This window comes from Tupaia chinensis, unplaced genomic scaffold, assembly GCF_000334495.1.
Source record: "Tupaia chinensis unplaced genomic scaffold, TupChi_1.0 Scaffold000453_1, whole genome shotgun sequence".
NCBI lineage: Eukaryota > Metazoa > Chordata > Mammalia > Scandentia > Tupaiidae > Tupaia > Tupaia belangeri.
In genome coordinates this window covers 1,531,889-1,546,563 of record NW_006159960.1, presented here as the reverse complement: position 1 = coordinate 1,546,563, position 14,675 = coordinate 1,531,889, and the positions used below count along the sequence as shown (strand labels likewise).

At 40.9% G+C, this 14,675-nt stretch overlaps 1 protein-coding gene across 1 annotated transcript in view; it reads right to left on the bottom strand.

Moving 5' to 3' along the window:
- PTPRC (protein tyrosine phosphatase receptor type C) overlaps positions 1–14,675 on the bottom strand; it is a gene marked incomplete in the record, with an annotated part of 131,341 nt that overhangs the window by 54,622 nt on the left and 62,044 nt on the right. Inside the window, 5 exon segments of the mRNA XM_027774549.1 lie at positions 2,025–2,051; positions 3,358–3,429; positions 4,399–4,542; positions 8,150–8,290; positions 10,884–11,081. Of these exon segments, the coding sequence (XP_027630350.1) occupies positions 2,025–2,051; positions 3,358–3,429; positions 4,399–4,542; positions 8,150–8,290; positions 10,884–11,081 (582 nt within the window).

Sequence of the window (14,675 nt, the reverse complement as noted above, 5' to 3'; positions counted from 1 at the left end):
GACTCAAATGTACCATCAGCCATGGTGGTTCTGGCTCCCTTAACTACTAGGCGCTAGCCCAGAACTCAGTAATTGCTTGTTAGATAGATGCACAAGTGAATGATGCATCTGATAAATTTCTTTTTTTAGATTTATAATTCCCCTTGTTTAAAACCTAGTGATTCATTGTCAGTTTCTCCAAATATGAAGAACAATAATTACTCAGATACAATAGGTCCTCATTCATTTTTTTCTCTTATGTAAAATTATTATTGAAAATACACTCTTGGGACCAGCAGTTAGCGTAATGGCTATGTTGCTGGACTCCCACGTAGTCGACTGCAGTTCGAGTCCCGGACCCGGTGGCTTAAACTCACACCGGGCGCATATGCGTGGGTGCCCAAGATCCCGAGAGGAGAATGGAGGAGAAGGGATTGCGGCGTGGCCATCCCGGGGTGGGGGTGGGGCGATTTCCTGCTTTCTGTCTTTCTCTGTCTGGAAAACGCACGCGCCCTATAGCAAAAATCTCTCCAAAAAAAAAAAAAAAAGAAAGAAAAGAAAATACACTCTTTTAAGCAGCTTTCTTTAATGTCAACAATTTCTGCTGATTGTTGAAAAATAACTTCCATAAGTATTAATCTATTCACTCATTTTTCTTCAAAAAATATTAAACTCTTATGTTTAAGACACTGTCTCAAACACAAAAGCAAATACCAAGGGAAATCAGACATGATCAACTTTGAGGTGCTCATAGTCTAACGAAGATGAGAACTGCAGGAGACACAAAAACATCTGAAATAAGATTATGCACAAAGGCATGTGAGAGGAAGCTGAGAGGGATCTATTTCGATTAGAGGAGTAGGAGCGTCCCAGAGATGGTAACTCTGCGTGTTTTAGAATATGAGCAGGAAATAGGAAAACAGATATGGGGACCAGGGAGGACGGCGGGGCAGGGTTCCCAGGGTAGAGGAGGAAGGGCTGGGCAGACACTGGCAGGAAGGAGCATGTGTGCTTAGGAAACCATAAATGGTTCCACACCACTGAAAGAAAGATAGTAAGGAGGCAGGGATGCAGGAGGGGCGGACAGAAACCCTATCATAAAAGATCACATGAATTAAACAAAAAAATATATGGGGAGTGAGTGACGGCAGTGAATTGAGTGGTGAGATTTAGGGTTAAATGGTGGGATAGGATCTGGGCATAACGCAGGAGTTTGCTTCCACTGAGAGAGGAAGAAAATAGGATGGATTCGAGCTGTGCTCAGTGTCTGCTTTGAATCAGCCCTAGTGCGACCTAGAGACGGGGAAAAGATGGAGACTGCAACAGAGAGAGTTTCCTTCTTGAAAAGCTTGATGTTACACACGTTTTTAAATTTACTCTCACATAAGGTCTGGCCCTCACGCCAAACAAACTCGTTATCTTTCCATTTTACAAATACTTAAGTTGATGTTAAGTGGCTCCACCAGAGTGGATCTAGCTAGTCATTCTTAATCATGACACTCAAAACTAGCTCTGCAACTCTGCAAATGAAATCAAGGCTTCTTGCCACTGGGATTCTGGTTCTTAAGAACTGGAGTTGAGTATTGGTGGGAAATCAGAGCCAGTGAGTTTAGCTTGTTAATAAGCCTTTTTTTTTTTTTTTTTTTTTTTAGAGAGAGAGGTTTTTTGTTTTTGTTTGTTTGTTTGTTTGTTTGTTTGTTTTTTTGCCTTAGGGAGAGATTTTTGCTATAGGGTGCGTGTGCTCACCAGAAAGACAGAGAGACAGAAAGCAAGAAATCAACTGCCCCCCAAGAGGATGGCCATGCTGCAGTGCTTTCTCCTCTATTCTCCTCTTGGGAATTTTGGTACACACGCACACGCGCCCAGCATGAGTTTTAAGCCACTGCGTCTGGGACATGAACCGCAGTCTACTACGTGGGAGTCCAGCAACGTAACCATTATGCCATCTGCTGATCCAGCTACTGAGTCTTGAAAGATTGAGATGAGGGGAAAAATGAAGTGCTATCCCAAGGTTTTATATACTATCTCTAAGTAATCACACTTACCACAGGATGGTTTAGGTGTAGTCATAACTGTAATAGAAAAAAAAATGCAAGTTATTAAGATTTTGTTTTAGAATAGATCTGCTATCTTCACTTTAGGGGAAAAGTGATTTACAGTGTTTAATCTTCCTTCATAAACTGCAATATCTCTCTAGTTAGATCTAACAGGTAATGCAGGTTTCCAGCTACAATGTTCTGATCTCACAACTTCAAATATAATAAACTAATGTGTTAGTTCCATAAAGCATTTTCATGAATTGATACAATAAACACAATTGGACTAGTAATGATATTAACACATTTTGTACACATCTGAAGGTACTATGGGCAAATATTCACAGAGCCAAAAATAAAGGTTTTCAACCCTTTGTTCAATCTCAAAACAGACTTCCATGATCGTAGTTCCTGTGAAGTTTATACTTTTTTTATTTTTAATTAGACAATAGACAAGGGCTGCTTTGTTCTCTAGTTTAACGTTTAAGCTCCTCCAGAGTATACAGATTCAGGTTAATAAATTGCCCTCTGAACAAATGAAGTGGTGTCTTGCGTGGGTATATGGTATAACTTAAGAATTTGGCGGGAAAATGCTTTGTGGAAGCTAAGGAATCTCTGCTAATCTTGTCTTTGAGTTGGAAAACTTGGGAAGGGCACGGTGGGCTTGCAGGCTCTATCTTCACGCATGTGCAGACACTGCCCTCACTGTTCGCTCGAGGTTCCTTTCCTCTCTCTCTGTGCCTACGCACCCTGCAGTCAGATCTCTGTTACTCACCACTTGGAATGGAGCGCCTCCTGGAGAGAATTGTTCTTTTCCATGCTAACACCTAAACTTGGTCTTTTTATTATTATTATTATTATTATTTTACACTTTTTAAAAAATATACATTTAATCATTGTGCATCTGTACCATGTATGAAATGCTTTTTTTCCATCATGGATGCAGTGAATATCAATCAAGTCAGATACTACCGTATACAATCTCATCAATAGATAACTTTTCATTCATGTGTCTGTTAAACCCACTCTTAAAGGACCAAGTTCTAGCAGATTGGATCATTGCCCTTAGGTGTTTGATGAAGTACATGACTCCTACAGGGTGCTAATACAATAGACGGGTTATTACAGACACGTTACATTCACAAGATAGCTTGGTCTCCCCAGCTGTTGCATGGCTAAATAGATATATGTCTAATTGCTGTTCCAGGGTCTCTGGATTAGAAGACCAGATGACATTTCTCAAAGAAAAGAGCCCCAGGAAGAGAAGGTAAGGGACACTCTGGGAGCATGCCCCAGGCACACGAGGGTGGTATGACTGCATGACTGAGGGTAAGGTTGTCACCTATTGTTGTGGTTGGAATGACAGTGGATGTAGAGCTCGGAATGGATGGTGCAGTGGAGGAAAGGTACACATCTGCAAGGAAATGAACAGAGGGCAAAGGTTAATGACTTCGTCATATGGAAGGACTAGGGAAAAACTCTTCAGCAAAAATAATTTCCTAATTGAATCTTTGCTTAAAGCATTTTTTATTTAAATCAATACTGTTTGTCTCAAAAATAACAAAGCAAATAAAAAAATTATTGATAATGGCCTTTGCAGATAAGTAGTCTTTCGAGTAATTAACACTAAGTTGAAGGAAAATTCTTCATTCTTTGGCATACTTTTTACCAGATGTACAAACCTTCTGAAGCTATTCTTGTCCCTTTTCCATTAAACTCTCCTTATTTTGGATACTAACCACAGTAACAGTTACTCTTTTATAAGACTCATTGCATTCCAGACCTGCTACATACTCAGTTCTCTTCTCAGTGCTATGTAAGGAGTCTTACTATTAGTAACTTACTACTAGTAACTTGTCTTAGAAAGGTTGAAGCTGAATTTGATCCTAAGGCCATGTGGCATTCAACTCTAATATCTATTCTTCTTTGCCATGACCTTTTATAATAAACATAAACTATGAGGTGGGAGGTTAGATGGTAGTGCAGCAGTAGAATCCAAAGTTCTGTGAGGCGATCCCATATGGGAAGGTTCTTGGCTCCAGTCTTGGGATCTCCCTGAAAACACCAAGCACGTGCTTGCCTGTGATCCAGGGTTCAGTCATAGTTTCAAGACCCTGTTGGGAGTGCTCTCTCTCTCTCTTTCTCTGAGTTTCTCATTTACAGAAGAAAGAATGTGTGTGTGTGTGTGTGTGTGTGTGTGTGTTTATCTTACTAGTGAGTCTGTTTTGCCTAATTTATTGTCAATATGTAAACATTTATAAAACAGGGAACCCACAAATAAAATTTGGAGTCAAATAAAAGAACTGCATTCAAGTTTTGTGTTTCTACATCCTCGTCTACCACCTGGAACATCTGGGGCCTCCCAGCCCGCCTCTAGTCCCACCTGAGGTGTTGTCTGTGGTGGTGATGTTAGCGGTGCGTGCAGGTAAGGCAGCAGAGCTGTTGCGTGCAGGGATGGCGGTGGCTACTGATGGCAAAGCCGTGTCTGCAGAAAATGTGCTGGTGGGGCTCCTCTCTTCTGGAACACCTGCAATCATAAAGGCTATTGGCCCTGTCACTCACTCCTGCCCCCTAGGGGCCATGGGCAGAAAGCCAGTAAAAATGTGGTCCTGAAGTTAAGGCAGAGTGGCAAGCAGTCAAGCCCTTTTGCTCCGTCACAACATAGGAGTTCTGCAAACCCTACTGAAAATACCAGTACTTATGGGAAAGAAGGGCTTTGGGGCAGGCACCTGTAAATCTATGCAGCTTCATAATCAAGCATAAATTTAGAAAATACCTGGGGCCTCAGGAATGTTGGGCTGAACAGCTCAAGGAGGCCAAACCTCCTAGCCTTAGGCCATATTAAAAATGCATCAAACCATGGGACCAGTAGATGGTGTAATGGTTACATTGCTGTATTCCCATGCAGTTGACTATGATTCAAGTCCTGGACCCAGCGGCTTAAACTCACGCTAGGCAAATGTGCATGCATCCCCGAGATCCAGAGAGGAGAATGGAAGAGAAGGGGTTGCAGTATGGCCATCTCCTCTGGAGGGGTGATTTCATGCTTTCTGCCTCTCTGTCTCTTTCTGGTGAGCACACATGCCCTATAGCAAAATCCTCTCAAAAAAAAAAAAAAAAAAAAAAAAGAAAAAAGGAAATGAAAAAGAAAAAAAAATGCACCAAAGCAGTAGAAAGGGTCGTTGTCCTGGTGAGGCTGAGGCCATGCAGATGGCAATAGAGCTCCGAGTATAAAAGACCACGTTAATGTTAGTGCAGGAAGAACTGCAACCTAGCATGAGACAGGAGCTTTTCAACAGGTGCAGCAGGGACCCTCAGGTGCAGGTGTTTAGTTCTTAAATAGAGCTGAATGGGCTTCAGCTTGTGCAGCAGCTGAGCTCAGAATTTATTTTCCTTTCCAGCTGAAGGTTAAAATTCTACATTCACTATGTGGACTCTCCTGGCCAAGAAAAAAAAACACATCGGTTTGGAACCAAGAAACCTACATTCTTTTGCTATCATGTCCTTATTTTCCAAATTCACATGAGCTATTGGTGCTGTAGCCAAAGAAACTGCACTTAGTGCTCAGGACTTTTCCTGGCCAGGCTTCAAAGCACCTACTGCATGTTAGATCTGCCCCCAGCCCTCACACCTAGAATTACAGCACGGGGGTCAATGCATATTCATTTGGGTGCCTAGGAGATGACCGGAACTGTGCTAGTTGCCATAGAAAAGGCAAAAGAAATATGCACTAGCCCCTGCTCACAAGCTTGTTTGGTTAGTTCAACGTCAAGGTCCCCAGGGTCATTGATTCAGTGACAGGATATTAGTCTCACATTTGCACTCAGATCTGCATGTCAGCAGTAAGACAGGCCTGCACGTTCTGCAAATGGCTCGGATGAGTGTGTGGTAACCTTCCCGTTGCAAACCAAGAGCAGTTCCTCATCTCACACACACATGTCCTAGAACTGGAAATGTATCTTCTGAAAACCAAGTTTGGGTTTTCAACTTAGTCTTCAAAAGCCACCCAAATGTAGCTAAACTGCAGAACAGAAGGAATCCCATGAACAATTTTTCTGTTCCGAGTCCCCGGATGGGACCTCTAGCAGAATACGGGGAAGAGTGGCAAAGTATATTTACTTATGCTTTAGACACAGGATCCCATGTAGACATAGAACTGGCCCTCTGCAAAGCCTTAAATGCCACCGGCTTTGTCTTCAGCCTTCAATTTCTTCTCTCCCCCTCTCACTAATTCCTGGTCCTCAGCTTCCCAAGCATCCCTTGTCTTCATGCTGTTCCAAGGTCCCCATATTGTTTTTCTTAGACACAGATTTTTTCTATAGGGCTCATGTTATTGCCAGAGACAGAAAGCAAGAAATCGCCCCATGGGGGATGGCCACACCACAATCCCTTCTCCTCCATTCTTTTCTTGGGATTTTGAGCATGCACGCACATGTGCCTGGCATGAATTTCAAGCCGTCAGGTCTAGGACTCAAACCGCTGTTGGCCATCTGGGAGTCCAGCAACATAACCATTATGCCATCTGCTGGTCCCCAAAGGTACCCATTCTTAGCCTCGCCAAATTCTCTACTTTCCCTCCTTACATAGTAACTACTTTTTCCTTGTTAATAAGTTAATCTCAATGATGATTTCAGAGTGGCATTTATCCTTTTAATTAGGCTAATTGATTCAAATACATTTTTTATGAGAGGAAATAGCCACCATGAAAGGAAGAATTCCTTGATCAGGGCAAAGCAGGCCAATTTTATGACAATGAACCCCAGGGGTCAGTCTTCTTTGGTTATTTTACTATTTCTTATCCTCCAGAACTTCCGAGTGTGTGGATGTGCTAAAAGCGCCAAGTCTTTTTTCCTGTGGTTCCCATGGCAGCTGGAATGAGCAGAGGAGGCAGTGAGGGGAGTTCAGTCCCCCCGGCCCATTGAAGTGCATGGATTGCCTGTAATGATTTATGCCAAGGGATCTGTTTTAATACTTTAAAATAATAATTCATCTAGTCATGTGTTTGGCTTCCATGTTAGGGTCATACTTTAAGCAAGGCCACTTCAGTCATACCTTTGACTTCCATACCTGTAACATGAAGCACTAGGTCCCTTCATTCATGTATGTGGTTGTATGATTTGTGACCTGAGAAAGAATGTGCTTGTGTTTTCAGCATAAAAAAGGAGGGAGGGGTGCCGGGACAGTCCTGAAGCCTAGTGATTAGGGGACCTGGATTCCCCAGAGCTAGCCACAGTTTGAGTTCCTGTCCCTGTGGCTTGAGAATCATGCCAAATACATGTGCATACATGTCCCAAATCCAGGTAGAAATGGAGGAGAAGGGATTGTGGTAAGACCACACTCCAATGGTGAGTGTTTTCTCCCTCTCTGCTTTTCTGTCTTTCTAGGAATACGCACACCTTCTGGCCATTAAAAAAATGTAGGGGCATCGGGAAGGTGATTTAGACATAGTTTGGGAAAAATGAGGGAATCTTTCTCATTCACTGTTATAAATGCAGAGTCACTGAGCTGAGAGCCTCTTGATGTTTGAACGGGAAATAAGAACATCTATTTAATTTTTTTTCTTTCTTTTAGTAACTATCTCTTATGAGTTTCTTGTGTTTGGGTTGTTGGTAGGGGAAAAATAAGGGAGGGAATCTTTCTCATTCATTGTTATAAATGCAGAGTCACTGAGCTGAGAGCCTCTTGATGTTTGAACGGGAAATAATAACATCTATTTCATTTTTTTTTCATTCTTTTAGTAACTATCTCTTATGAGTTTCTTGTGTTTGGGTTGTTGGTAGAAGGTCTGTAATTAAAGATTCATATTATTCTTTACTACTAACACAAAGAAGTTTTCACTATCATTGTCCCAAATATAAAGAAACTTAATATCCTGAATAACTGTTCCCCACCCCAGCAGGTTTTCGCTATTTCATTGTCTCACAATTCTTAATCTTCATGATTTCATCTCCATTAAAAAGACCATAGTTATGAGGCATCAGATCCGAAGGGTAACCACTAACATATGAAATCTCAAATTCATCCGCCAGCCAGAGCGACATGCTGACAAGTGGCTGGCGTTTCTGAAACCACCAGCGGATACAGGCAGCTGTGCGACGCCCTTCACGTCTGCGCGGCTCTGAAGGAAAGCAAACCTGGAGTGTCATTCCTGCCTGGAGCAGGCGTGAGTGCGGTAAGGACAGCCTCGCTGCCCAGTGTCTGAGTGTCAGGTCCAGGAGAGGGCGCCTGCGAGCCTGCGTGCGTGGGAAGGTGAGGCGTCTGGGTTGATGGAACACCTGAGGTGAGAAAGTGAGATCATCATGTCAATCTTCCCCGCTGCGATGGGAAATTCAGACACTAAGTTTATAAAGAGCGCATGGCTGCTACAGTTCACCAAACTGGGAAGCGACCCTAACTCTTACAATGTGTCTGCCAGTATTTCAGTTCTCTTGGAAAACTGCACCCGAGTTCTCCTTGGTTTGCACACATCCTTGGGAGGCACCCGCAACACACACACACACACACACACACACACACACCTGGGGCTGGAAGCAGAACAGAGTGGAGCAATCACGTTGCTGGTTGCTTTTAATACTTTCAAATCACTGAGCTTTTTTGCATTCTTATTAGCTCTACAAACTGAAAGTTGAGACATTTCTTTCCTGGGAGAATAAGAAAGGAATCTTCCAACATATGCACAAAGGAAAGGACAGATGTGACAGACATTTAGCTGGCACAGCGGTCAAAAGTAGATGACATGGTGCTCATCGTGAAAACTGAAGGACTGTAACTCAACACGAAATGTTTTTAAGTATTGGATTGGCAGAGTTTTTTATAAGAGTGATGGTATTAAGCATTGGCAAAGATTCAGAAATGGTCATACCTGAATCTCCCAACACACTCATAAACAACCCTGCATTGGAAATGTTTTAAAACATGCACAAACTATTTGTGAAAAATAATATTACATAATTAAATTTAATGTTGTCCATCTGACTGCTTACTATAATCAATTTCATAAAAGGAAAGTGTTGAATATTGTGGATTATAGCTAGAAAAGTAGAGTGGGGATTTTTTTCCCCCTAAGTGTATTGATGAACAGTTTTTAAAAACACTGTATTTCACAATATGTGTCAATGTTAAACAGATATGTGTTTAAGACAATTCTAAACATATAATAAATAACACACACAGACTACCCCAGTAGATTGTTGAAGGATTACCTGACAGCAAGATTATGCTCTAGAAAAGAAAATGTGCTGCTTTATTTGAAATTATCAGAAACTTCCCAAGCTCATTTACCATCAGCAGTATTACACCAGAACAAGTCAATATCTTTAAATGATTCTTACTTCCAATCTATTCTATTTTAAAATTTTCCTCCACATTTTGCTCCATTTATATCTGTAAATGGATTTAGTGTTTTTGGTTTTAAAAAAAGTGAGAATAAGGGACCAGCAGTTAGCATAATGGCTATGTCGCTGAACTCCCATGTAGTGGGAGTTTGAGTCCCGGACCCGGTGGTTTAAACTCACACTGGGCGTGTGTGCGTGCATGCCCAAGATCCCGAGAGGAGAATGGAGGAGAAAGGATTGTGGCGTGGCCATCCCCCCTGGCAGGGTGATTTCTCGCTTTCTATCTCTCTGTCTTTCTGGCGAGCGCACACACTCTATAGCAAAAACCTCTCCAAAAAAAAAAAAAAGTGAGAATAAGAAGTTATAAATGTTGCATATGCTAAATGAAATATGGAAGCTTTAAAGTGGGAAGTCCTATATGACACTCCTCAGGCAATAAAAATGGTTAGCCAAAAATGGTCTTTGCAACCATCAGTCCTTTCATTCTTCAACTCTGCTAACATGGCAGGAAAACGTGGGGCAGAGATAGAACATTCAGTCCTGTAATCATTATAAGAAGGTATTGACCCTTTATTTACCCACTCTGTATAGCCAACAAATTTCATCAATATGGTGTTCAAGTCATGGCAACGTAACCCAAGCAAAATTGTTGTGATAGTGTTATTTATGCTTATTTTTCAAACTAAGATAAATGACTCTGCTAAACAGTTCAACTAGCTTATCTCTTTTATCGGACTATGTCTAGAAGCCTGTTATCCTAATAAAATGTGAATCTAGCACAATGTTTCAGGAAAGCAGAAACAGCCCTCTGGATGGTAGATTTATGTGCTGAGCACACTGGCAAGCCTAATGCTAAACATAACAGTGTTCATGCTGAATTCTGGATTAATGCAAGGAGCATTAGTGGTGTTTCTTGGCAAAAGTTTATCTCCCACATCAGTCTGATAGTTTGATATGAACATGGACACATGGCCTTCAATTTCATTAGGACTTAAGACCGATTAATTGAAATAGTTTTAAGTAATGCAAATATCTCTGGGAGGAATCCCAATAATAAAAATCAACTTATTAGTCCTCAGTCTAGACTTTCCAAAGTAAATTTTCCATTTTCAATAGTTTTCTGGTAACCAGAATCTAGAATGAAACAAAGAAATGAGAGTATTCCATAGGAATTTGGAGCAACTGCTGAAGAGTATAGGACTGACAAAGTCTGAAATAAGGGATCCTGACCAGTGTGAGCAGCAAGACGAGGCAGAATATGGGGGGCGAAGCACTCTGGAGGGACTTCCCCCCACTGATCCGTCTCTAGGGTCTTTCCTTTATCCTCTTTTATCCCCTCACTTCTCTTGTCAGCCGATATTTCATAGATGCCTAGTATTTCCCACACTTAATAAACTCATCCGAAAACACATACTTAGAAAGTATACACATAATTTAAAGAAAAACTATTCTAGAAACTTTGGAATAATAATAATTTTTTAAAAAGACACATTTCCCCTAGCACCATTGCAATCAACAACAGTTATGTGCCAACCTGTCGTAGCGACAGCACTAGCATTATCCGGAGAATCCAGGGGTACTTGGGTTGTAGGGCGGCCTGGCCTAAGAGGATCCAACGTCTCTGAGGAGTCATTTCCTCTTTCAGAGATGCTTGTGGGTGAGAATGCAGTGGTGCGAGTAGGTAAGGGGGCACCTGGAGACGAAGTATTGGATTCCACTGTGTTCGGTCCTGCTATATAAACGGGTGATGAGAAAGGAGAAAATAAATATGGGAATGATATTTTGAAACAGATGCTCTTCTGCAAATTCTAACTCCCCTTCATTATAGTGTATGTATATCTGTACATCTACACACAAATACACATATGGTATCCATGCGCTGTGTGCAGAGGTTTGTAAATGTGTACACACATGCATATATACAAATACAGATGTCTGCAGAGATATAGAGACATAGCTATAATACAATCCATAGAGAAACTAAGGATAAAAATAGAATATAGAGTTGAAAGCAGCTAGTCTCTGCCCTCCATCCATTCAATTGCTGGCTTCTCAATAATCCAAAGCAGTTGGGTTCAGAAAGATAAAACAAAGTTAGGTAAAAATGATGAAATGAAATGTTAAAAGACTTATAGATGAAGAAGAGAGAAAGTCAGAAGAGGATTATTAGAAGAACTGGGGGTCCCATAAAAAAAAAAAAAAACATGAAAGGCAAAAGTTCTAGGTACACATGGATTTTAAAAATGAGTACACTGAATGCAGCCAGAGCAGGAGAAAACTAGCTAAGGGACTGGAGAACAAAATTCACCAACAGCTGTGGACATGACCTAAGTCTATGAAGTGTCCTCAACTTTAAAATAACAAGAGACAAGATTTAAGATACCAAAATGTTGTCCACAGTTCAAAAGAACTATATGGTGAGTAAAAATGTAAGAAGGTGGTAGTGAGATAGGATGTGCACAGTTGTCATGAGTGTGCAAATGGCAGCGCTTCCTGCAGGGCAAATAAATATCATTCATTGAAAGTCTTCCATTTTTGCTTGTGTATTCTTTTACTGAAAAACTGTATTTCTTTATAAAAGAATAAGGACATAGGTCAAATCCAAAACAAAACAAACAAACTTACATGGAGCCGGCTCCATAGTGCGGCAGGAAAGCACTGCTCAAGAGAAGCCAGATCTCACATGGCAACCACAGTTCAAGTCCCTGGCCTGGTCAGCCTGAAGCATGTGGGGCATGTGTGTGAATGCCAAGATCCAATAGGGGATTGCAGCATGACCAGACCCTGTGGAAAGCACTCATCCTTCTTTCTCGCTCTTCCCCTTTCCCTCACACTCATGTGCACACACTGTATTATGAGTAAGGGGGAAAAAATCAGTGATTCCTGAATTATAGAGCTGCTTTTCTTTTCTTTTCTCAGAAAAAAAAAAAAGAAAATTTAGTTCTTTAAATTAAAAATATATGTGTGTGTGTTAATACACACACACACACACACACACAACACTCACTGGAGAGACAGAGGGAGGAAAGTGAGAAATCACTCTCCAGTAGGGGTGGCCATGTTGTAATCTCTTCTCCGTTCTCCTCCCGGGACTTTGGGCACACATACACACACACGCCCAGCATGATTTTCAAGCTGCCTAGTCTGGAATTCAAGCAGCAGTCAACCATGTGGAAGTCTAATACCTTAGCCACCACACTACCTGCTGGCCCTGTAAAATTATATTTTTAAATAATCATAATTATTGGTATTATGGCCTAGTGATTAAGAGAACTGGATTTCACATGGCTGAGTACAGTTTAAATTCTGACCCTGGTGGCTTGAAGTACATGCAAGAGGTGTACGTGTGTGCATGCCCCCAAATTCCAAAAGAAAAGGTGTTGCGATGTGAACACACCCCGTTGAGGGTGTTTTCACTTCCTCTCTCTCTCTCTCTCTCTCCATTGAACACATATGCCCTCTGGCACTTAAAAAAAACCCTGCTATATTATCCAACAAGTATTATAATTAATTCAGTTCAGTAAAATTGGGTAAAAGGGCACATCACAAATACAGGAAGAGGTAGAGAAGAGGAACTGGAAAAAAGTAGAAGCAATAGGACAGGAAAGACTTAAGAACTAGATTTGGATATTACTGACTAGGGAACTAGGAAAATGGAAATAGAAATGACACAAAGAAATTATAGCTTTATTTGTTAACGTTGAAGGTAAAATTAATTTTCACTCAATACACACAAAAGAAATCTGAGGAAGAACCAACCCAATGTCCATGCACACGAACTCTTACAGGACTATTCTACGTTTCAAGAAAGCGATAGTACAGTTGTTATATTTATTATTGTGCAGAGAAAATTTTCAGTCTCTAGAATTTCATAACCAAATGACTCACAGATAAATCCACTTGATAATAAATTTTTACCGATAATTACATGTCAATACATCCAACTAAGAGGCTGGTAGTGACCTCTAGTCTTAGTCAAAAGTCTAACTTTGGCATTATTTTGTCTGCTATACATTAAATACAAGGAAGGAGAGAAACAGGCTTCAATTGTCAATTTCTACCCACCCACTCTCACCTTAAAGATATAACTGGTTTCCATCAGTTCATTCTTGTTGGCAGTATTTGGGAGAGACAATTCTCATTTTGGATCATGATTTTTAACTTACCCATTCCATCATTTGGAGGCTTGTCATAATAGAGTAAGTGCAGAGATAATGGAAACTCTGACAGGTCTTCTACCATGTAAACATTCAACCCCCGCCCATTCCTCCCTGTACCTATATCTCCCTTGCAAAAACAGCTCATTCCTATGGTTAAGATGAACTTAATCTTCTGTTAAAAAGCAGACATACTAGGTTGTATTTGATTAGATGGCATAAACCAACCACAAGCTGCAATGCAGTAGTAATTTCCATTTGTTTAAAAACCTTTCTGAATACTATAAAACTATAAAATTCTAATATTAGATCTTCAAACATAAGAGCATATGCTTCTTTTGCAGATTCAGAAATTGCTAATTTTTAGCATTTATGTAGTTTTTTGTTTCTATCATTTGGAATAAATTTTCATTTAATGACAAAAATAGTTCCTTTAATAACCCATGTTTTAGAATATGTTCTATTGGGTAGTCAGGAAAGTCATGATGTGTTTTTGCATAGAGAAACATAGAAAAATATGCCATGACTTTCCTGATGACTTAATATATGCTCATTTAAAATTGTGCATTATAGTGGGACCAGTAGATGGCATAATGGTTATGTCACTGGACTCTTACATAGCTGGCCATGGCTCGAGTCCCAGACTAGGCGGCTTAAAACTCAATGCTGGGTGCATGTGCATGCGTGCCCAAGATCCCGAGAGGAGAATGGAGAAGGGATTGCAACGTGGCCATCCTCCCTGGGGTGGGGGCGTGATTTCTCACTTTCCGTTTTTCTATCTCTATCTATCCAGAAAGTGTACATGCCCTATAGCAAAAAATCTCTCTCTCTTAAAAAAAATTGTGCATTATAATAATTAAATCAGAATTGTGTTAATTGTTTAATTTATCTTCTTTTTCTTCTTCTTCTTCTTTTTAATTTTGCTATAGGAGACATGTGCTTCCCAGAGAGAGAGAGAGAGAGTGAGGGAAAGTGAAAAAGCACCCCCAAGGGCGATGGCTAGGCCACAGTCCCTTCTCCATACTCCACTCTGGGTTTTGGGCACACACACACACACACACACGCCTGAGATGATTTTCAACCTGCTGGACCTGGGACTCAAACCCAATGTTGTTGGTCAAGGGATCCAGCCGCCTTAACCACCATGCCTTGGACTGGCCTTCACTTAT